The sequence below is a fragment of the Zingiber officinale genome, chromosome 6A (assembly GCF_018446385.1).
Source record: "Zingiber officinale cultivar Zhangliang chromosome 6A, Zo_v1.1, whole genome shotgun sequence".
In the NCBI taxonomy this organism is placed as follows: domain Eukaryota; kingdom Viridiplantae; phylum Streptophyta; class Magnoliopsida; order Zingiberales; family Zingiberaceae; genus Zingiber; species Zingiber officinale.
This window is the reverse complement of record NC_055997.1, coordinates 18,589,729-18,614,532: the sequence shown is the minus strand read 5'-3', so window position 1 is coordinate 18,614,532 and position 24,804 is coordinate 18,589,729. Positions and strand designations below refer to the sequence as shown.

General features: G+C 44.1%; 1 protein-coding gene across 1 annotated transcript; it reads right to left on the bottom strand.

The window, feature by feature from the left end:
• Positions 1 to 16,362: 16,362 nt before the first annotated feature.
• Positions 16,363 to 17,956, bottom strand: LOC121995999 (phosphoenolpyruvate carboxylase kinase 2-like). Its single transcript, XM_042549800.1, has 2 exons — positions 17,113 to 17,956; positions 16,363 to 16,770 (listed from the first exon to the last, which is right to left on the bottom strand). Exons 1-2 carry the CDS (start codon positions 17,915 to 17,917, stop codon positions 16,664 to 16,666), a joined length of 912 nt encoding a protein of 303 aa, XP_042405734.1. The 5' UTR covers positions 17,918 to 17,956; the 3' UTR covers positions 16,363 to 16,663.
• Positions 17,957 to 24,804: the final 6,848 nt, after the last annotated feature.

Sequence of the window (24,804 nt, the reverse complement as noted above, 5' to 3'; positions counted from 1 at the left end):
AAACACCTGTGTCTATTTTAGTTTTCCGCTGCGTTTATACTCATCTTTATCGAATCGATATTCACCCCCCCCCTCTATCGAATCCAACGGTCTTACAGATTGATGCCGCTCAGATGTTGCTGCGGGATCGGCGGTCGTCTCTTCCTTCCTTGCCACTTGAGCTTCTTCCACATTAATGTACTCATTGGCCTTCTTTTGAAGGTGCCCAAAGTCTTTAGGCGGTCTCCGAATAAGTGATCGGAAGAACTCTCTCTCGGCAAGCCCTTGAGTGAAGGCATTTACCAATATATCTGAGGAGATTGTTGGAATATCCATCACCACCTAATTAAAGCACTGGATATAGGCCCTTAGGACCTCTCGGGGCCCTTGCTTTAGCGAGAATAGATTTACGCTAGTCTTCTGGTGGCGGCGGCTACTAGCAAAGTGGTGTAGAAATGCCGCTTGAAAATCCTTGAAGCTATAAATAGAGCTGTTCGGGTGGTCGCATTTTTAAACTTGGTCATGTGATCGTCTGGGTCGGTTGTTCCATTATATTCTCCGAACGTTAACGAGGTATAGTGCTTCGACAGGGGTCACTTAGGATTCCCTCCAAAAATTGTTGATTGACCCGCTCAGGCGAGTCGTCTTCCCTAGGCACTTTTCCCCTTCGTCCATCCTGTACGGGTGCCTCATCTGAGGAGGATTCCCGGTCTCTATCCACTCGGCCTCTTTCTACTGGGAGAGCCTATGTCAGCGCTCGGTTGAAGGGAATTGGCACATTGCGGACGTTCTCATAGGTGCCGATCGGTCTTCTATTCCTCTTCCGAGCGAAAAATTGATCCGCTCAATCTTCTCTTTCTCTTTCAGTTTGCCGACCTGCTACAGAGGTGGCAGGCTCATGCGTTGGCCGATCGATCATCACCTGTTGCTGTTGCTCCAATATTTTTGTAGCTCTAGCTTGTATTAGTGCATCGAGTTCCTCTTGCGTCAGTGCCACTGTTGTGAGTCGTCCAGCATCTTCCATCTTCTTATTCAGATATAGGAAACGTTCCCACAGACGGTGTCAAATTGTCCTATCTGAATGAAGGAAGCTGGAAAGTCAAGAATGGGGTGGCCACTGACAGGAAGAAGACTTCGATGATCCTGTAAAACAAAACTAAGACTAGGGAAGAGGTCCCTAGCATTGGCCCTCCGCCGCTCAAGTTAGAACAAGGGAAGAGAGTAAGAAAGTAAAGAAAGTAGAGAATCGTAGAACTCAGAAATATTTTTTGTGCCTGTTCCTCATACCTGTAGACCCTTTTTATACCTTTCTGGATGACCTTTCGTCTTTCCTTATTTAATGGTGTAGTTTAATGATAAACCGAAGACATCTTTGTCTTGTCTTCTACACATTTATTAACAGATACCGTGTTCCCCTTTCTTTTTCTTCTCCTTATTAATTGTCTTTTCCTCCTGCGTAGTATTATTCCTTGCGATGGTCGGATGGTTCATTTATGAGTACAATGCCAATGTCGTACTCAGAGCCGATCGGACGCCCGATCAGCCCGTTTTACAAGCCTGTTCGGTACGGGCTCTTGGCTCATTCGACGGGTCGATTAATTAGAGTATCGACCGCCGACCGTCTGACCGACCAGACAGTAATCTCTTTGATCGGTCGAGGCACCCACACTATACCTTGCTTACCCTTATGCGTTGACCTCTTTAACATTCCTTCAACATGGTAATTAACTTGCGCCAGATAAGTTCTTCTTATCGTCACATCACATTCGATCCATTTACCGCTCTAGTTATTGACAATGTTCAGGTCAAGCTCTCACGCATATTGTAGGGTGATTACATTCCTCCCATACTTTTGTCATAATTTATTCCTTAATTTTATAAAAAGAAATAAATTATGAGGCCTTATCACCTGATCTTGTCCGAGAGTCGAGGCGATGGATGCTGAGGACATGACACTCCTGTTGACCGTTGGTGAACTTCTAGTCAGTGAAACCTGCAACCACAGCAACATCAGTGCCGAGCCAGGGAGGGATTTCCTGGCGATGGCCTTCCGACGCTCAAGTCAACCACTGGCGATGTAGAAGAAACGAGGAAGCAAAATGGCAGGGTAACTGTAGCTACAATAGAGATTGTGCATACCTCCGTCGAAGCTTGAGGGTCTTTATATATGACTCCCGGGAAGCACGTGCACGCTTCCTGAGGTGCGCATGCTCCTCAAAGCATACCCTGAAAAGACGTGTCAGAAAAGTGCCCCTAACACCATACCTTAACGACCCGAGCATATCTCTGACAAGACAGCGGAAGCTCCCACCGTACGAACTTCTGCCTGACCATGCCGCCAAGCATGTCATATGTCGACGACACGAGTTCCTAGAAGGATATCCTCTTATCCTCCTTTTGTTGGTTACAGGCCGAGCGAAAGAGCCGCTAGGCTAGCCATTGCCCGTCCGGGCGATCTTGTCCTCGGGCCGAGCGGAATGGCCGCTTGGCCAATATCCCACGGTTCGGGCTCCGCTGTTATGCAGAACGAGGCTGTGTCTGAATGTAGTCTACTCGGTCGTCACTGTTTTGCCGATGTGAGTCTGAGCGGGCTGGCCACTCGGCGTGTATCTTGTTCTGAGCGTCGGAAGCTCGATATGCAACCGAGCTGTGGTACTCATCGGGTTGATATTAGCTCAACTGTCCTTCGAGTCAGTTGGGCGAGTGGGTTGTCCGATCGGCTAGCGGTGCGGGGTGTTGACCATCTTGACTTTGACCTCCAACATGTCATTGACCACCCTGCTGACCAGGCCCCTCTTCATCACCGGATCACATGCCTCCCCTTTAAGTCTAATCGAAGAAGGCTGCAAGTCCTGTTGGAGTGTATACTTAAAAGTTTAGCTTTTGTACACATTTATTTTGAAATAAAGAATCACATTGGTCAAATGTTTACATTTATTTGTTAGATGTAATTGTTCAATTAATTTATATAGTATATAACATGGAGTGTGGAGTCACACTTAGAGGATCATGTTGTCGGTTCTCTATAAATTATAAACAGTTGCTCACGACTAAGATGGAAAGGAACAAACCATCAGAATAGACGTAGTGTAATTAAGTATTAGTTTATCTTGACTAATAAATTACACTGATACACTTTAAGTGTATTGAGTAGGATCATTTAGGTAAGTTCTTTTTGTACTAACTTAGTAAAAGAACTAGACCTTAGTTATTATGGAAGTGTGTGCTCTTAATCCTAATATAATAACAAGCATGTATAGTAAATATTTATTTCTTTGACTTATCAAAGGGTGAGGTTTAGCTCGATAAATGAATATGTCCGATAAGTTGGGAAATGATATTACTTATAGTATGTGTTGTTGATTATAGAAGGAATCTGTGTCCTACTTATCTAGGTTGAGAATGTCCCCAAGAGTAGCTCATAAGGATTGTCATGTTAAACCTTACAGGTGGACCTAGTCCAACATAACAATAAAATTGAGTGGTACTACTCTTGGAGCTAGATATTAATTAAATGAGTTGTCAGTAACTCACTTAATTAGTGGACATTCGTAATCTTAAACACAGGGAGACTAACACACTCATGATAAGAAGGAGTCCATAATGTAATTTGGGATTGGTGCGGTAGTGCAGTAATAACTCTCTAGTGGAATGAGTTATTATCGATGAACTTGAGTTGTGTGTTCGGGGCGAGCACGGGATACTCAAGCTCATCGGAAGGCCAAAACCAATTTCTCCTCTAGGTCCCTGTTGTAGCCTCAATAAAGCCTCAAGTCCATCCAAAGAAAAGCCTATCTTGGTATCCAAGAAGGGGTCGGTTCATTGCTTGGTGACCAAGCAATGGCCGCCCACATATTCTCTAGAAATGGTCGGCCCTTGCCTTGAGCAAGGGGGCCGACCGTAATATTTAAATTAGGAAGGTTGTTTTTGAATTTTTAAATTTCCTCATATATTTACAATTTGTAAAAAGAGAGATTTTAAAAATTTATAAAATTTTCCTAATTTAAATTAGGCGACAAGGTTTTAAAAGAGAGTTGTAAAATTTATAAAACTTTCTTTTAAAAAGATATATTATTAGAGATGTTTTAAATTTTAAAACTTGGTTTTAAATTTTAAAACTTTCCTTTTAATATCCACATTAGAAAAAAGGAGAGAGTTTGTAAAATTTTATTAGAAGTTTTCTTCTTTTAAAATTTTATAAAAAAATTTTATTTCTTTTCCTTTTAATAAGTGGCCGGCCACCTTGCTTGGTGCCCAAGCAAGGGGTCGGTCAAATAATTAAACATCAACAAATATTTGTTTAATTAATAAATCAATCTAGGATTGATTAATTAAAAGGAAAGAAAAAGAAAAAAAAAAGGAAATAGGAATGAGTATAATTTTTTATAAAACTCTTTCTATAATTTTCCGTTGGGAAACTAATATAAAAAGGGGGAGAAGGGGAGGCCTTGAAAAACATAACAATTGATATTGTGTTGTTGGAGATCATCAAGTGGTCGGCCCCTCTCCCTCTCTTCCCTTTGCTCTCTTTTGCTCCTTTGTGGTGGTGGTGGCCGAATTCTAGAGAAGGAGGAGAAACTTTCCGGGTGGTATTCGTCTTGGAGGATCGTCGCCCACACGACGTCCAAGAGGAGGCGAGGGATACGGCAGAAGATCTCGAGGTTTTTAGCATACAAGGAAGAGGTATAACTAGCATTTAATTTCCGCATCATACTAGTTAATTTTTCTTTGTATAAATACCAAATACAAGAGGCATTCGATTCTTGTTTTTCGAATTTAATTTCGATGTTGTGTTCTTTTCTTTTTTCCTTGTGATTTGATTGTTCCTTTTGGTTAACCTAGAGTTATATAAGGAAATTAAATATTAACTTTCCTTAAAAGGCTTTGTCTAGTCGGTGGTGGTTGCTCCCATATCCAAGAAGGCCAAGTGCCTCGCCATGCAGTACTGAAAGCCAATTTTGGAAACTAATATTTAATTGAATTTATAACCTAGGTGATTTGGATCAAACATGTTAAGTTCCGCAGGAGATCCAAATCTAAACCTAAAAGAACATATAAGTTAAACTTGGAATCAAACGTGTTAAGTTCTGCAGTAGATACAAGTTTAACTTAAAAGAACACATGGTAGATAGGAAAGGTTCAGATCACGTACAAAATTTTTATACAATGGAGCCATTGGGTTTTTCGAGTAGTGACCAACAAGTCCGACTGACTGGACGAGCTAGTCTGGAGATTGGTTGGCCGATCGGCCATGCTGCTGGTTGGACCCCGACCAGTCCGCCTAAGGGTGTCGGACATCCCTGAGATTTCTCATTGAGGTCGATCGGTACTTCGCACACTCGCACGAGTAATTTGCAGTTTTTATCCTTGGCTGAGAGTGGTCAATGCTGACATTATCCGAATCCCTTCGAAATTCGTGCAAATTATCTCCATTAAAGTCGAGCACGCACCCATGCCTGTTAATGACACTCATTAAATGTTGCCCTATAGGCGTGTGCCACGTGTCATTGCCGTCGTCCCCGCACGCCCAAACCGACAGACGTTGATGTGACATTTGGCGGTTTGAATTCAACGGCTGGATCTGCACTCCAGCTTCCGTGACCTAGATCGAACGACCCTGGTCGGTCGAGCTCAAGCTTTATAAAGTTGCAGTGGTGGCTTCATCTTCTTACTCTGCATCCTCTGCAATAGCCGCCGGCGTTCCTCTGCGTGACCAGTACTCCGGCGATCGTTTGCTCTCCCTAACATCGGCTACTCTTCTGTAAGCTCCTCCAAATCCTCTCTGCTTCCTATCTTCGATCTGTTGTGACCCTTGTGGCACTCTGTATTTCTCCCGTGCTCGCGGCGTTTCCTGTTTGTATTTCTCTCCGTCGAACTCTTTATTTTCTTATTTTCCGGCAATGGCCAGTTCTTCATAGCCGTCGGACCCCTCGCCTGGGCTCTGGTATTCTACCATGGAGACCAGGTTCGATGCAGGCGATGCTGAAAGTCTTAGAAACGCCTTTGGAATCTCTTATGATCATGAGGTCATTTTGGCTTCTTCGTCCGATCGGCCGAATTACCCGTCGACCGACACCATCTGCTTGTTCCGAGACCAGTTTATGGCCACCCTGGGATTTCATATCTACCCCTTTGTCATCGAAGTATGTAATTATTTCTGTGTTCCTCTTCCGCAACTCGTCCCAAACTCCTTCCAATTACTGTGCGACATTATGGTGCTATTCCGGCTGCACGACATCCCTTTGACTCCGCGCGTTTTCCATTATTTTTACTATCCCAAGCAATCCGAGCTGGGGACCTTCCTCTTTCAATCTCGGGTTAGTCTAGTATTTTTTGATAAGATGCCCACTACAAATAAACACTGGAAGGAGTATTTCTTCTTCATGCGACTTCTCGAACGACCAAATTTCCGGACCCAATGACAGGTCGGACTACCACCTCAGCTTGACCTGAAGAGGTACAAGAGCCGACCGGATTACCTTCATGCCGCGAATATGCTGGCCGGTCAGAAATACAATATCCACAAGCTACTGTTGGAGGGCGTTATGTATATTTTCGGGTTGAGTCCGATTCGCACGAGGCTATCGAGCGGCTTAGGTATGAAATTTCTTGGCTCCTTTATTTTGAGCCTAACTGATTTGCTTTTTTTATTTTGTAGCCAAAATCATGATGCGAGCGCACATGACCGGCCTGACGAAGCTGAAGGATGTTGAGATCGAAGTGGTCGCTACCAAGGAAATGGCGAGCCTTGGCCTGACGTCGATCGGTTCTCACGAAGGCACGCAAGCCGAGAGCGGGGAGACCCCACCGCCATTCAGACGGCTAGCATCGAAGAGGTTGTTGAGCCGCTCCCAACTCTCGAAGCACAGCCCACCTCTCGGACCGAAGGTACCAAGTCTTTAGATGATGGGTTGCCACTTGTCAGGCGCAAGAGGCGCCGCACGGAAGACACCTCCTGATCCGCCACCTCGGCTGTGGGTACCGCCGAGCGGGTTGGCACTTCTTCCCCCGTGGATGTCCCAGCAATGGAAGCCACTTCGTTCGATCGGACACCATCTCTGGACGAGCCGCCGTCAGAGGCCATCACCGCTCCCCCGGTCTCATTTTTGCCGCCGCCCGAACCCTACGAAGACCACTGGTGTCCAGGATCGATCCGACGTCTGCCGCTGCTCCTTCGGGTCCTGCCGCTCCTTTGGGATCAATGACAGCAACTCTCAACCTTCCAACAGAGGACTACCTTGAGCAGTGCACTCGTCTGGCCGTCCCTAAACATAAGATTCTGATCCGCGGGCCACTCGCCGGTGTTTGGGAGGAGGCGAGGGCCCAAGTGGCCACGATGTCTCCCGGGAAGCACGACAACGTCATCTGCAGATGTCCACGGGAGTACGTTTTTCAATAACCAATTTACGCCTTACCTCCGATCGGGGCTAATTTTTTTATGTGCTAGCAGTACTGGGTGGAGAGCGTGGCCATGTGCCAGCGCCTTGCTTTTATAGAGGACGAGCTCAAGAAGCTCAAGATCTCTGGTGGAGTGTCCTCTTCCCAAGGGCCCTCGGTCGCCGAGCTAAAGGCCGATCTGGAGAAGGCCCAACAACTCCTTGTGGCCGAGTAGCAGAAGTATGTCGATCAGGCTATCAGGCTGGGCCAGATCGAGACAGAATTGAAGACCTATGACAAAAAGCTCGAGCTGTCCTCCACAAGGAAACAATGAGTCGTTGCCGACTTGGAGCTAAAGAACCAGGAGGCTCGGCGGCTCACCCAAAAGCTTAAAGAAGCCGAGGACTATCTGATCGTCGAGCGGGCTTGTAGAGTGGCTCGAGAGGAGTCTTTAAATAAGAAGATCAAGGATGCCGAAGCTATCCAGAGGCCTCCCGTTCTGCCCTGATGGTCTATCAACAGGACGATCCGAGCCGATTTGAAGTGATGAAACATGAGTATCTCCGCTTGGACCAGTTTATTGACAAAGTTGTCTGTTGGATCGTCCGAGCGTTCGAGCTAGCCATTGATGGGACTCTCCAGCAACTCAAGGCGGGCGGTCATCTCCCCGAAGCCCTAACGGATGACATTATCAATGGCAGTCAGCTGAATGACTCTATGCCTGATGATGTATTTGACTATATAGAGTGAGCTGGAGTATTGTAAAAGTTTTGAGTCTTAAATGTATTCCTGCCGCTCGACATTATCCTTTTGTGAAATGAACGGTTTGCCCGCTCAGTGGGACTTTTCTTTGTGATTTATTTGTTTCCATGCTTGGCACCAGTTTTTCTGCTCGACTATAATCATGGCCTATCTTCGGTCTACCACGACGCATTACGAGTCGTCGATCGACCTTTGACGGATTCAATAGGGTTCGTACCTTCTCTTGGGTTTAAGGTCGCCGCTCGACCGTTGGTGAAGACTAGAGTTTAACGTCGCCGTTCGACGATTTGATGAAGACTGGGGTTTAAGGTCACCGCTCGACCGTTGGTGAAGACAGGGGTTTAAGGTCGTCGCTCGACCGTTGGTGAAGATAGGGGTTTAAGGTTACCGCTCGACCGTTGATGGAGACAAGGGTTTAACATCGCCGCTCGACGATTTGATGAAGACTGGGTTTAAGGTTATCGCTCGACCGTTAGTGAAGACATGGGTTTAAGGTCGCTGCTCGACCGTAGGTGAAGACCGGGGTTTAACATCGCCGCTCGATGATTTGATGAAGACCGGGATTTAATGTCGCCGTTCGACGATTTGACGGAGACTGGCGTTTAAGGTCGCCGCTCAACCATTGGTGAAGACAGGGGTTTAACGTTACCGCTCGACTGTCGGTGAAGACCGGGGTTTAACGTCACCGTTTGACGATTTGATGAAGATCGGGATTTAACGTCGCCGCTCAACGATTTGACGGAGACTGGGCTTTAAGGTCGCCGCTCAACCGTTAGTGAAGACAGGGGTTTAACATCGTTGCTCGACGATTTGATGAATTCGTGGGTTAAAGGTCGCCGCTTGACCGTCGATGGAGACTAGGGTTTAACGTCGCCGCTCGACAATTTGACGAAGACTGGGGTTTAAGGTCGCCGCTCGACCGTTGGTGAAGACAGGGGTTTAACGTCGTCGCTCGACGATTTGATGAAGTCGTGGGTTTAAGGTCACCGCTCGACCGTCGATGGAGACCGGGGTTTAACGTCGCCGCTTGCCGATTTGATGAAGACTAGGGTTTAAGGTCGCCGCTCGACCGTTGGTGAAGATAGGGATTTAACGTCGTCGCTCGACGATTTGATGAAGTCGTGGGTTTAAGGTCATCGCTCGACCGTCGATGGAGACCAGGGTTTAACGTCGCCGCTCGACGATTTGATGATGATCCTGCGTTTTACGTCGTCGCTTGACGCTTTGTTAGGTCATTCGGCATGGAGCTCGAAATTTGAGTCTTTTATTTCTGCCTTGCACACCAAGAGCACAGGGATATAAAGATACATTTGACTGTTACATCGGCACACCTTTCACTCAGCCTGGTAAGGCTGGAGATGGTTAGTGATCCATGGCCGCTCCAGTCGTCGCCCATCCTCATCCTCCAAATAATAGGTGCCCGAATAGCGCTTCTCCACGACCCTGAAGGGTCCAGCCCACGAGGCTTCTAGCTTGGTGACGTCGCCGACCAACTTAAGTTTCTTCCACGCCAAGTCGCCGACCTGAAACGATCTTGGGATCACCTTTCGGTTGTAGCTCTGCCTTATTCTTTGTCAGTATGCCATCAGCCGGACGACCGCTTTAGCGCATGCTTCGTCCACCAAGTCCAGCTCCAGAAGCCTTCGCTCAGCGTTGTCTTCGTTGTAGTGTTGTATCCGGTCGGATTCAACCCCGACTTCGATGGGGATGACCACTTCGCCGCCATATACCAGGTGGAAGGGCGTTGCCCTGGTCCCTTTCTTGGGAGTCTTGCGGATCGCCCATAGCACAATGGGGAGTTCATCCACCCGACTCCCTCTGACATGGTCGAGCCGAACGTGCAGGATCCATAGTACTTCGCGGTTGGCGACCTCCGCCTGCCCGTTGCTCTAAGGGTAGGTTACCGAAGTGAAGGCTTACTGAATGTCGTACCCTTCGTACCACTCCTTGAGCTTCTGACCCGTGAATTGTCTCCCATTATCGGAAACGAGCCGACACGAGATTCCAAACCGGCAAATGATGTGCTGCCAAATGAACTTCATGACCATCTGCTCGGTTATCCTCGCCAGCGGCTCGGCTACGGCCCATTTAGAGAAATAGTCAACCGCGATGAGCAGGAACTTTCTCTGACCCGTCGTCATGGGGAAGGGTCACATGATGTCCATGCTCCACTGGTCGAACGGACAAGCCATTATGGACGCCTTCATCTCCTCGGTCGGCCGGTGCGAGAGGTTGTGATACTTCTGGCAGGACAAGTAAGTGGCAACCGTCCGAGCGACGTCCTCTTGGAGGGTCGGCCAAAAGTATCCAGCAAGTAAAATCTTCCTTACCAATGAGCGGTCGCCCGGGTGTCCTCCACAGGACCCTTGGTGTACCTCCCGCAGTATGTAGTCGGCATCCTCCGACCCGATGCACTTAAGTAGGGGCCTAGAGAAAACCTTTTTGTAGAGCTGATCTCCGATCAGGGTGAACCGACCAGCCCTCTTTCTTAATAAGCGAGCCTCCTCCCGATCGGACGGTGTAACTCTCGATCGTAGAAAATCCGTCAGCGCCGTCCTCCAGTCGTCTGGGAAGGTAAGTCCCTCAATCTGGTCAATGTGGGCCACTAAAGACACCTGCTCAATCGATTGTGATATGACGATCGACGATAACGAGCTGGCCAATTTGGCCAATTCGTCTACAGCTTGGTTCTCCGCTCGGGGGATCTATATTACGACCTCCCAAAAGTTGACCTTCAACTTTTCGAAAGCCTCAGCATAGAGCCTGAGACGTGCATTACTGATCTCGAACGTCTTGGTCAGCTGCTGAGCAGCCAATTGAGAGTCCGAGTGGATGAGGACTCTTATGGCTCCAACGTGTCGAGCGGCTTGCAGGCTGGCGATCAGCGCCTCGTACTCAGCTTCATTATCTGTTGCCCTATAATCTAGCCGAACGGACAGATGCATCCGTTCTTCTTGAGGGAAGATGAGCAGGATTCCGATCCCACTCCCTTGCTGAGTGGATGAACAGTCCACATATATTTTCCAAATGGCTTCTGACTCAGGATTTTGTACCTCTGTGATGAAATCCGCTAAGGACTGCGCCTTGATGACCGTTCGGGGTTGATATTGAATGTCAAACTCACTAAGCTCCGTCATCCATTTGATTAGCCATCCGGACGCTTCTAGATTTAAGAGTACTCTCCCCAAGGGACTGTTGGTCATCACGATGATAGAGTGGTTGAGGAAATATGGACAGAGCCTCCAAGCGGAGAGTACCAATGCGTAAGCCAACTTCTCAAGACCGGTGTAACGGGATTCAACGTCTTTCAATATATGACTCAGGAAGTATACCGGTTGTTCCTCGCCGTTCGACCTAACAAGTGCCGAGCCAATCGCGTGCTCGGTCGAGGATAAATAAATTCTGAGTGGCTCGTCGACAGTTGGCTTAGACAGTATAGGCAATGAATTGAGGTACTCCTTTAATTCTTCAAACGCCCGATCGCACTCTTCATCCCATTGAAATTTGGTGGCTCGACGTAATATCTTAAAGAGCGGCAAGCTTCGATCGACTGACTTGGAGATGAATCAAGACAATACAGTTATCCGACCGGTGAGACATTGGGCTTCCTTAAGATTCCTCGGTGGCATATCTTGTAGTGCTTTCACTTTGTTGGGATTCGCCTCGATGCCCCCCTCGGTGACGATGTAACCCAGGAATCACCCGCTCTTTACGCCGAACAGACACTTATTTGGATTCAGCTTGATTCCATACATTCTGAGTGTCTGGCAGGTCTCCTTGATATCTGCAACTAGGTCAGCAGCTCGGAGGGATTTAATTAATATGTCGTCGATATATATCTCCATGTTACGACCGATCTATCGCCGGAACACTTTGTTCATCAGCCTCTGGTAAGTGGCTCCAGCGTTCTTCAGTCTGAACGACATGACGTTGTAATAGTATGTTCCATCGGCCGTAATAAAGCAGACCTTTTCTTGATCTCCCCTGGCGAGCGACACTTGGTGGTACCCTTGATATGCATCCAGCATGCATATTATCTCGCACCCGGCAGTGGAGTCTACCATCTGATCGATCCGAGGCAGCGAGTAGAAGTCCTTCGGGCACGCCTTGTTGAGATCCCGGAAGTCGATGCAGACTGTCACTTGTTGCCTGACTTTGAGACCAGCACTACATTGGCGAGCCAGCTCGAGAATTGAACCTCCCTAATGTGGTCGGCCTCCAGGAGCTTCTCTATTTTCACTCGGATTATCAAATTTTGCTCGACGCTAAAATCTCTCTTCCTTTGCTTCACCGGCCGAGCGTCCGGTCGAGCGTGAAGTTCATCCTGCGTGACGTTCGGGGAGATGCCAGGCAGCTCGTGTATTGACCACGCGGATACATCGTGGTTTTGTTGGAGACAGGCAACCAGCTCCGCCTTTTGCTCAGCTCCCAGGTCGGACGCGATATTGTTGCCTCCGCTCGGCAGGGGTGGATCTGTACTTCTTCCTTTTCTTCATAGACTAGAGTAGGAGGTTTTTCAGTGATGTCGCTTACCTTTAGTCGGGGAGTCTTCCGAGCGGACTTGGCTTCGGTTTTGACCATCTTGACATTACAGCACTGAGCGACCAACTGGTCGCCTTTGACCTCTCCTACCCGGTCTTCTACCGAGAACTTGATCTTCTGGCAGTACGTTGAGACAACCACTCGGAATTCGTTGAGGGACGGCCGACCCAAGATAACATTGTAGGTTGAAGGGGCATCCACCACTATGAAGTTCGTGGTCCGGGTCCACCTGAGCGGCTCCTCTCCTAGCGATATGACCAGCTTGGTTTGACCGATCGGGAGAACCTCATAGCTAGTGAACCCGTACAGTGGGGTTGTCATTGGCATCAGCTCGCCCCGGTCGATTTGTAGCTGGTTGAACGCCTTCTTAAAAATTATATTCACCAAGCTGCCTGTGTCAACAAAGATTCGGTGAATAGTATAATTGGCGATTACCGCTCGAATGATGAGGGCGTCATCGTGAGGAACTTCTATTCCCTCAAGATCCCTGGGTTTGAAGCTTATTTCGGGCCCACTAGCATTCTCCCGGCTACAGCGTACGACATGGATCTCCAGCTGTCGAGCGTATGATTTCCTAACTCGGTTGGAGTCTCCGCTGGTTGGGTCGCCGGCGATGATGTTTATTTCTCCCCGAGCGACGTTGCTTCTTTTTTCCTCCTCCTAAGCGGATGACCTGTTTCTCTCGCGAGAGGCCAGGGGAAGATCGACACTTCCCTTCCGCTGATGGCGCTGGTGACGCTCAAGTGATCTGCTCGCATCCTCCCGCCGCCCGGAAGATTGGTGCTCATGTCGCCAATCGGGAGAAGGAGATTGGCGCCGATAGACCCTTGGGGCCGGCTTGGCCATCGACGCCAGGCCACGACAGTCCCGTGTGTTGTGTGATGCCGATTGATGAAAGGAGCAAAATATAGGTGCCCACACCTTGCCTTTTGGCCGATCAGAAGTCACATGCTGTACGACATGCGCTCTAGTTCCCTGGTGGAGTCGACCTTCAGTTCTTGGTCCTTTCGGCGGTTGGTGGTTGCTTGACGGATGCCGTTCGGTCGGCACCGAGGGTTTGGCTGGTGCCTCATTCCTTCTAGCCGCCTGGGCTTCTTCAACATTTATGTATTCGCTGGCCTTCTTGAGCATGCAGTCGTAGTCTCAGGGTGGCTTCTGGATGAGCAACCGGAAGAAGTCTCCTTCGACCAGGCCTTGAGTAAACGTATTTATCATGGTCTCAGATGAGACCGAAGGGATATCCATGGCTACCTGGTTGAAGCGTTGAATGTACGCTTGGAGGGCTTTCCTGGGTCCTTGCTTCATGGAAAATAAGTTGACGCTTGTCTTCTGGTAACGTCTGCTGCTTGTGAAATGGTGTATGAAGGCCGTTTGGAAGTCCTTGAAGCTTCGAATTGACCCGTCTAGCAGTCTTCTGAACCACCATTGCGCCGAGTCGGACAACATTGTGAGAAAGACTCGGCACTTCACCCCATTTGTGTATTGGTGAAATGTAGCAGCATTGTCAAACTTTCCCAAATGATCATCCGGATCGGTCAATCCGTTGTATTCTCCGATTGCCAATGGAGCGTAATGCCTCGGCAATGGGTCTTGGAGTATTTCTTCGGAGAACTGGCGGTTGATCCGCTCGGGAGACGCATCGGCTCGGTGTGCCTTGCCTTTACTTGCATCCCGAACGGGCGCTTCGTCTGAAGAAGATCCCCTTTCCTGATTTACTTGCGTAATCTCTGAGGGTATTTGGAACAGAACCCGATAGAATGGAGTAGGTGTGGGTGGAGCTTCTCCATGTGCGCGGGGCGACAGTCTATTTTGTCCCCAAATAGAATACTGCTTCGGTCGGTTATTGTGAGCCGCTCGTCGTCAAGAGGCTGACGTTGCTTGTTGCGCCAGTCGGTCGGCTAATGTCTTTTGCCGTTGTTGCTTGACTATCTTTGCCGCCCGCACTTGTATTAGTGCGTCGAGCTCCTCTTGAGTGAGCATCACGGTGTGAAGTCATCCAGCATCTTCCATCTTCTCGGCTGGGATGCAGGTGCGTTCCCACAGACGGTGCCAAATTTGATCCTGTTCGAGAGTCGAAGTGATGGATGCTAGGGACGTGACACTCCTGTTGACCGTTGGTGGACTTCTAGTCAATGAAACCTGCAACCACAACAAGGTCAGTGCCGAGCCAGGGAGGGGTTCCCCGGCGATGGCTCTCCGACGCTCAAGTCAACCACTGACGATATAGAAGAAACGAGGAAACAAAATGACAGGGTAACTGTAGCTACAGTAGAGATTGTGCATACCTCCGTCGAAGCTTGGGGGTCTTTATATAGGACTCTCGGGGAGTGCGTGCAAGCTTCCAGAGGCGCGCACGCTCCTCAAAGCATACCCTGAAAAAACATGTCAGAAAAGTGTTCCCGACATCATACCTTAACGACCCGAGCATATCTCTGACAAGACAATGGAAGCTTCTGCCATACGATCTTCTGTGTGACCATGCCGCCAAGTATGTCGTCTGTCGGCGGCACGGGTTCCCAGAAGGATATCTTCTGATCCTCCTTTTATCGGTTACAGGTCGAGCGGAAGAGCCGCTAGGCTAGCCATCGCTTGTTCGGGCGATCTTGTCTTCGAGCCGAGCAGAATGACCGCTCGACCAATATCCCATGGTCCGGGCTCCGCTGTTATGCAGAACGAGGCTGTGTCTAAATGTAGTCTACTAGGTCGTGACTATTTTACTGATGTGAGTCCGAATGGGTTGGCCATTCGGCGTGTATTTTGTTCTGAGCGTCGGAAGCTCGGTATGCGACCGAGCTATGGTAATCATCGGGTTGATATCAGCTCAGCTATCCTTCGAGCCGGTCCGATGAGTGAGTCGTCCGATCGACCAACGGTGCGGGATATTGATCAATTTAATTTTAACCTCCACCACATCATTGATCATCTTACTGACCGGGTCAGATCCCACAGGTCATCCGAGTTGGTATGTGGTGGGATGCTTGCCACATGAGGTCGAGGGGTCGAAGCTCAGGGTAGTCGGGGCATAAATCCCCGGTCCCTGTGCAACTCACCTCACCTGCCACATGCTAGCTCAGGATGCTGTGATTTGCCTCCCTCGTGATGACCTTGGGTTGGGTGCGGCGGGGGCGCTGAGAACGAATGATTTCACCTTTTACCACATCTTACTGACCGGGTCCCTATGATGGGGTCCCTTTTCATCATACCTAAGTAGAAAAGCTAGCTCTCGCGCAGATTAAATCACAGTTGGGCAGTGTTCTTTTCCAAACGAATAAATAAAGAAAATAAAAATAATGGAGCCGGCACTGTGAGGTATCACTCAATTTTTTAATCTATTAAAATATTATCATATCATTGTAATTATACTATGAAATATACAATTATATTATATTTTCATATACACTATTGTTTCCTTTGTAATAATTTACTGATAGCTTTATTTCATAATTAGATGGCGTGGCCTTCTTGCGGGCAATTACTGGTGACGATCACATTCATTCTCCGCTTAGCCGGCGCCTATTAAACAAATTACAAACGAACGCATGTCTCTTTCCGTCCACAAGAGCATCCACCCAAGTAAACACCGGCGTCAAAGATCGCTTGTCTCTCCGGATGCGATAATAAGAACCTTGAGCTATCACAGTCATTCAGAAGTGAATAAACTGCCATATGCAAATGCCCAAATTCCTTTCGTCCCAGTTCAAAGAAGCAAAAAATAAAAAAATAATAATAAAAAAGGCAATTTTGACAAGAGGGATGCAAATCCTCAGTTCTCATCCTCGTCATACACGCAACAAGCGTTTGAAGATACAGTGCCTCCGGAAGTTTAAAAAAAAAAAAAAAATGGAAGAGTAAAGGCAGAACACAGGGATGTAGTGAAGATTTACATGTTTACACACGGGATGTGCACCTCGTCTCCATGTCTCTCTCTCAAGCGGCGCACCTCCAGCTCTCGGGTGCTCAGTAGTTAGTGCTTGAGGTGTATGCAGCGCGCAACGCTATGTCGCTATGTGCATAGGCTTAAAATGCCTTCTCGCCTCTCCATGGAGAGGGAAGGGTCGCGTCTTGGTTCGTCCACTGGACTCATGCCTCCGCTAGTGATCCAGGGATGCCCTGCAAAGGGATTAGCAAACGCGTTAGAGAGAGATCTAAAATCCAAGTCTTTACCTTAAGTATTTAGAAGATCATTAGAAAAGCAAGCGCGGAGATAGAAATTATGGGGTTTTTTTAAAAAAAAAAAATTGGGTAAAAAAAATCTTTATTAGACGCGTTTTTTATTTGAGAAATTGGAGGAAAATTCCGGTTTTCTTGATGAAATTTAGTCGGCTAGGTTAAAAGAATCGAGAAATCTTGACCTAAGAAACCGTGAAAAGTCGATCTCGACAGAATACCGATCTCAGAAATAAAAGACGAAGAAGCGAGAGGAAGAGGGATGAAAGTTTGAATGGTACTAACTCAGGACTTGTTCGGCGGAGAACCTTCTGGAGACGTCCTTGCAGAGCATCCGACGGATAAGATCTTTGGCCGCCGGGGACACCGAGCGGAATATCCTCGGTGGGAACCTCAGATTGGCCCGCGCGACCGCCTCGAAGGTCTCAGCCGCAGTCTCCCCGTAGAACGGCGGTACCCCTCCGGCCAGGATCATGTACATCACCACGCCCATACTCCAAACATCCACCTTCTCTCCGTACTCCCTTCCGCTAATAACCTCCGGCGCCACATACATCGGCGTCCCCACAATCCCCCTCATAGGCACCCAGTCCCCGTCGGCGTCCACGAAACACTCCGCCGACCCAAAGTCGGCCAGCTTCAGTCGCCCCGACGCGTCGAAGAGCACGTTATCCGGCTTGACGTCGCGGTGCGCCACTCCCCTCCTGTGGCACTCCGCCACGGCCTCCGCCAGATGACCCACCATCACCGCAGCCTCCGGCTCAGAAAACGGCGTCCCTCCACGGGCCGCGATGCGATCGCAAAGGTCCGGCGCATCGAGGAGATCAAGAACGAGGTGCGCCCACTCCCCGTCCTCGTAGGCGGCGTGGATCTGGACGACGTAGGGGTTTCCCGCTGCAGCCTGGCGGTGGCGCTTCCCCTCCCGCTCGGCGCACTCGCGATCTAGCTCGTCGGCGAGGAGACGCTTCTCGATCGACTTCACCGCAAACTCCTCTCCCGTCTCCGCCGACCTGCACCGCCGCACCACCCCAAAACGCCCCCGGCCGATCTCCGCCCCGATCTCGTACTCCCTCGCCAATCCTTCGCTCATAGTTTCCCTTCTCCTATACAGAACCCTACTTTCTCCTCCTCTTCCTCCATTTATAAACAAAAATGATGCCCACCTCGCTCCCCGAATATTCCCATCCCATCTTGACCACGTGGACGGTCAGATCCTATCAGATCACCCAAAGCCGTGCTGATTTTCTCTTAGGTCGGGTCTGTCACTCTGTGAAATTCCAAAATCACCCCTGACTTTTATAAACTACCGAAATGCAATTTATTATCCCGATAAGTTATCTCACGATCTGACCTTCTAGTTGTTTCCGTTATAAAAGCTCCTGCTAATTAATTTTATCGGTGGGCGTCGGACGTGTCCGCTTTATTAGTCAATCAGAACTCGAGGGCTGGAATCCGCGAATCCTACCCGTACACGCGTAATTTCGTCCTCAGGGAGGGAGCCAGACGACACAATTTGTAACGGCACTCCGAGCCCGTTCCGGACGCGAGTCGTACGGCACCAAAAAAGTAAGAAAGCCGGCCACGTTACGGGCGGGGCCGGGAGCAGGAAGCAGGCCACCGGCCACGTGGGTGGGGACCGGTAACAGCTGCGACGTATTTGTCGCTCGTGGCGCTTTCTCGTTTGTCGTTTTAAACGCGCGGGGGGAATAAAGCGGTCTGAGAGGATAGCGTATCGTGCCGGTTGATAAGCACTCCGCGTTTGACTGCTGGTTCCGAATCGCTTGAGTGCTCCGCGGGGCTTGGAAAATTATACGACAGCGTGCGTATCGGCTTTGAAATCTATGCATCGGGAGACTTTCTAGATTTTGTTGGACTTTTTTTTATGAATAATTCAAACTTCTAGATGAGGCCCATCGCAAATGTACATATTAATGATGTTAGTGAAATATTAATTTTATTATTAGAAAAATTGAATAAGGTTGAATAAATTGAATTGAGGATGGGAGGAGAGGATGGGCAATGAGACAAAGTCATGTGAGTGTGTTTTGGAGTTAGGGCATGGTGGTGCAAGTGAAAGGTCATGTCATTGTCAATTAATGCTATTGTATTTATTTGGATAGACCTACTTGGAAGGGAGAAAAATGTGCATGGATGAGAAGATAGGGAAACGTGTTAGGCAAGAATTGATAATTCACTCTTAAGAAAGAAGAAAGCTAGGGTAGGTCAAGCGCATATAAATTATATTTTTTATTAAATAAGGATAAAAATCAAAATGATATTTCAAATAATACCATCACAAGAACGTCTATTTTGTTTTTTAAAAAATAATTAATAAGATGTCCATCAAATATTTTATTACTAAAATATCTTTTATCCAATATTATTGTAGCAATTATTAATAGTTACTACAACATATAGTAGTTACTTAGTAGTTATTAATAACTATTAAATAATTACAACAATATTGTTTCTTATCTTTAGAGTTATTGTAGCAATTACAACTAACTCTACAACTTGTAGAAATTACTTTCACAATAAAAAATATACCAAATAGCAACGGAATATTACGACAAATTAGCGATGGAAAGAGTGTTGTCGCGTAGACATCAATTGTTGGCATTGTAGCAATAAAAATTTAATATCCATCGCTATATATAGCAACAGATATTTTAATTTACGTCGCTACTAGCCAAACGACGTGAAATCCCTATTAAGTTTTGCTAATCCTTAACCCACGGTATTGAAGAGTATCGTAATGTTCATCCAATAGCGACAGAAATTTATTTTTTCGTCGTTATTAGCGATAGATATTTTAAAAATCCGTCGCTACTAGAGACGAATATTTTAAAAATCTATCTCTATTTGTGATGAAAAATTAAATTTCCGTAACTATTTTATGCTACAATTTCTTAATTCCTTTTTGAGTTTTCCAATTTTCCCTATTTACATATAAATCTAAATCACTCCAACCATCACAAGTAATGATTTTCACAATAAACTCATAATACATAACAATAAAATTCACAACAAACTCACTACACATCAATAATTACAACATAACAAACTCACAATACATAACAAAGGCACAACACATCACAAACAACACAACAATCTAGCTAAACTAAAATGAACAATAGATACATAATAGTAAATCCAAACATAGGTTCAAATTTAATGCAAGATAAAGTTTATCCAATACAAAGTAATTCAATACAATACATCATAATTAAAATAAGAAACAAAATTATCTCAGGGTCTTGTATGAAATGTCATTGAGATTAGTTGTGAATAGAAAATGTGATGTTAAATTACGAAAGATATAACTACTTATTTTAAACTGATAAGTAATTTAGCTAGTGGACATTATTTAAAAATACATACCTATGTCTATAAAAATATGTCAAATCTAAAAATGATCATGGAAATGTATAATATAATCAGAGATGCATATCATTATTAAAAATATTATTTTGGATTGAAATTAAAAGTTAAGGTAAATGGTATATACCTCAAAATAATCAACTTTGCGAGGGAATGATCTGGATCTTGGGTGTCCTAGGACTCCAAATGATGTGAGCCAAATATCAGTGAATCCGGAAATAATGTCGTTGTAAATGCTTACATATGACGAACTATTGTCTTAGTTTGAGCATGTCGCTGCCACATCTCCCATATCTTTGTGTCCCTCTCAGCCATTGTCTCCTCCAATGATGATAGTCGAATCCGCAAGTCCTCATTTTCTTTTCGTAATACTCATACCTCACTAGATAAGGAGGAGAAAGTAGGATGACCTCTGATCCCTAGAGTCCTCATCCGCTTTATACATAACTCTAGCCTGAGAGTCAAGCTTGTAGAGAAATGTCTTTTTCCTTCTACCAACGATATCATAATAAATGTCATTAACTACATTAGTAGAAAGAGACTGTGACCCCTCTCCCACTGCCCTAGGCTGAGACGCCTCAACAACTCTAGTAGACATTATTTCCTATGTCAAAATAATGATTTTATTAACCTCCACATAAGGTCTACAAATATATTCACAAAATTTAATATTATTACATTAATTGTTGAGGAACGCCAATTAATGAATGCTTCATCTTTCTTCTTATGAGTTTTGTTAAATCTTTCCTAACAAGTGGGAGATCTTTGTAATTCAGCAATTTGTGTACAGGAAATGCAAATACATTAAAACTAATAATGAAATATATATAATAAATATTTATATAACTTAATTTTAAACATATCAAGTTAAAGCATTCTCCACAATCGAACGGGATCCAGAAATATGCTTTGTGGATATGGTGTTTAGCCCAACAAGCTCTGAATTACGCTTGTTGTGTGTAATTGCTGAGTTGTCCTGACAATGCTGGGCAATCCAAATAACTCTCCAAGATTGCCAAACTATATCAGGGACCTCAGATGGCCTGGTGCTCCTCTGTCTCCACTTGTACAACATATCCCTGTACAATTTAGAGCAGTAGACATTCCAAATTTTCTTGAACATTTCCTCCTGACCCTCCTCCCAAACATATCTCTTCTGGAACAATATATTTTTGACAATTAATATAATGTTAACTACAAATATGTTTATATTCAAAATACTTATAAAAAATTCACCGTAATAAATTTTTTTCATATCCTGGTCTACCAGCTGCCATGTAGTACTAGCAGGGGACAATCATTCTATAAACTTATTTGATAAATACAATGTTACCTGGTGACCATTTGGGACAAAATTATATGAAAAAATATCATGTATTAGATATGTTTGATAATTAAAAAGAAGTTAAAGTACTGAAATAATTAGTAAATATATAATTACTTACCAGTCACCAACAACTTGCAAAACAGTCTGGTCACCACATGGTCTCTGTGTTAGCTGCATAACTATATAAGCAAAATCAAAGACGGATCTATGTTGGGGCTCTCCTGGGCTGTAGCCCACCCCTCAAAAAAAAAACTATCAAGCTACCACAACAAGGAAGGAAAGAACGCGATGTTTCTAAACAACATCTGTTTCTAAACAACATCTTCTTTCACAGTCTCAAGCGTGGCGACTGGGGAGGACTGAGGAGGTTGACCAATATTAGAAATAACCCAAAGAGAAACAAGGATCTCACTACCAATATGGATTCTGAGAACTCATGGCTTGCAAAGGAAAAGGATGCAGATGGAAGAAGAAACTTGCTACTCCTCGTGAACCAATGAAGGAAGACTTAGCTGTAAGAGCCGATCTCTTCTAAATCTCCTTCCCCTCAAGGTGACCGAGACAACAATCTTCCCAAATCAAGCAACGACAGTGATGGTCGATTCCCTTCCAATTCGGTAGCCCCACGTATAACAAATCGATAATCCTAATCCCTAAATCATTTCTTCAAATTGCCACAGGAAAAATCTTCATTCATTACCTCTGCTTCAAATAGTGCATGAGATTTTGTGAACCACATAAAATATCTTGTATTAATTATTCAATTCGTGAATTAGAAAGATATCTTATCAGATTTTTAATATTTTTATTTTTGTTTGAATATAGGTATCCTATGTAATTATTATTTATTTATTTTTAATTTAAAATACTATCATTGCTAAAAAATGGTGTTTTTTAAATAAATATTTTATTAATACATAAATAAATCAATATTTTGAAACAATCATATATATATATATATATATATATATATATAAACCCATTTATTTTTAATTATATTTAGACAATCAATCTGAATTAAAATTTTCGGAAATAATTTTTAATAAACGTAAAATATAGATAAAATAATATCAATTTATCTCATAAGAGAATATAAAAAAATAATAAAAAAAATGGAATGGATCAAAGTAATCATATGTATTAAAATAAATAGGTCACAATAAGACGAGGTATTTGTATATATTGTATATTGAGAAAAAGTTTGTACTTATTACCGTATAAAATGCATATTACCAATGCAATCTATCTTATTGTTTTAGAAAAATAGATAGATATTTTATAATTGTAATTTGACATCAAAGAAAAATAATTAATTTATTTTCATTTATTTTATTTTGATACTTATTTCATAATTGTTTCATATTCATAGCCCACTCCATCTATAAATTCTAGATCCGTCCCTGTGCAAAATCACAGTATAAGATATACACATTTGATATAATATTGTCTTCTAACTAGGGAGATGTAAAAATAAAAAAAAAATCATTCAATATACCATGACATTGTTAATAATTTTTAATCACATGATGTTATTTTGAATTAACTAAATTAATATTTTGTAAGTTTTCATCGCTAGACTCCATTAGTACATCAACTTCCTCACTGCCAAACATCTCTCCATCATATATTTCGTCATAAGTGACATTAACATCTACATGTAATTGTGATGTAGATTGTATTTCTGAATTAATTGAGTATATCTCGACTTCTTCATTTTTATATGTATCATTGTTTTGGCCAATTATGGTGTTCGACATTTTTCTATGGTTAACCAAGGCTTTATTTGACATACTACTAACCATTCACTAGGTCTCCTCTTTATTGGGTACTCAAGATGGAATACTTGACTAGCTTGTATCAGATAAATGAAAGGCTCAAACTTGTTAAATCTTCTGTTTGCGTTAACCTCAACTAAATTATAAAAACGATGTATTATGATACCTGTTCTTGGAGTTGGATCATATCATAAGCATCTAAACAATACATATATTTTTAAAGGTAAAGTTGGATACTCAATCTTGATGATTTCCTCAAGTCTACTATAATAATCGAATTGAATATCATTGTTGTTTATGAATCCTTTTATACAAATACCAGAATTATACGTAAGCCTTTGTGAATCACGTTGACCATGTGAAATCTAAATCCATGAACATAATAACCTGAGTAGACTATGATGTTATGGAGTGGTCCTGATGTAATATTTTTTAGTCTTTCATCTTGTACATTTAATATTCTACAGTTGTTCACCTATAACAATAGTAATTATATAAATTAAATGCATATATAATACAGTTGCATTATAATAAATAATTTAATTTCTAACTTATATAAATTTGAAATCAATATGCAAACTTATCCTCTAACTTGGTCTCTACCTCACTTATACTTATTGATGGATTTTATAGATGTAGTTATTGTTTGTACAAGCCGTCAAAGAAGGTAATTTGAGAACATATTATATAGTATGTCAAATATTCTTCAATATTGTATTATATTTATACTTGAACTATTATTTTATGTATGGTTTGACCTCTTTACAGTTCAAGAGTATGTATGTCCTAACAGCATGATATTCTTTTTTATTTAATCATCTAAAAATAGTTGCACCCATTGTCTTACTATGAAACTTGAAAAATAGAAAGTATCTCTAGGTCTGTTGGTTGAGTATTATCAGAATTTCGAGGACACTTATAATGTTTGATTTTTTTACATTATTAATAAAATAATAAGAGAAGAATGAAGTTGCTTCTTTAACCAAATATATATTACATATTGATTCCTCAACTCTTGATTTATTATGAACATTATTGTTTAATTTTCTCAGAAATCTTTCAATTGGGTATATCCATTTGTATTGCACAGGACCACCTACTTGTGCCTCATAAGATAAATGAATAGGTAGATGTTCTATAGAATAAAAAAAACTAGGCGGGAATATTTGCTTAAGCTTATAGAGTATCATTGGAATGTTTGTCTGAAGCTGAAGAATATCTGGTGTTATAATAACCCTTGAAGTCAAATCTTTGAAAAAGAGACTTAAGTGATTGCCAAACATTGTTAGGAAGTAATAGAATGCTATTGGAATTAGTCTTTGCATAAACACATGACAATTGTGACTCTTCATTCCAAACAATTTTAACTTGTCCATATCAACACAGTGAGACATATCTGAGGCATATCCATTAGGAAATTTGATTGTTTTCAACCAAATACATAATGCTTGTTTACTTTCTTTGTCTATTGTATAACATGCTTTCAGATATTTA

Coding starts and splice junctions, on each gene's coding strand:
- LOC121995999 (XM_042549800.1), bottom strand. CDS start 17,917: ATGAGCGAAGGATTGGCGAGGGAGTACGAGATCGGGGCGGAGATCGGC. Junction 16,771..17,112: donor CTCCGCCGAACAAGTCCTGA/GTTAGTACCATT, acceptor ATCCCTTTGCAG/GGCATCCCTGGATCACTAGC.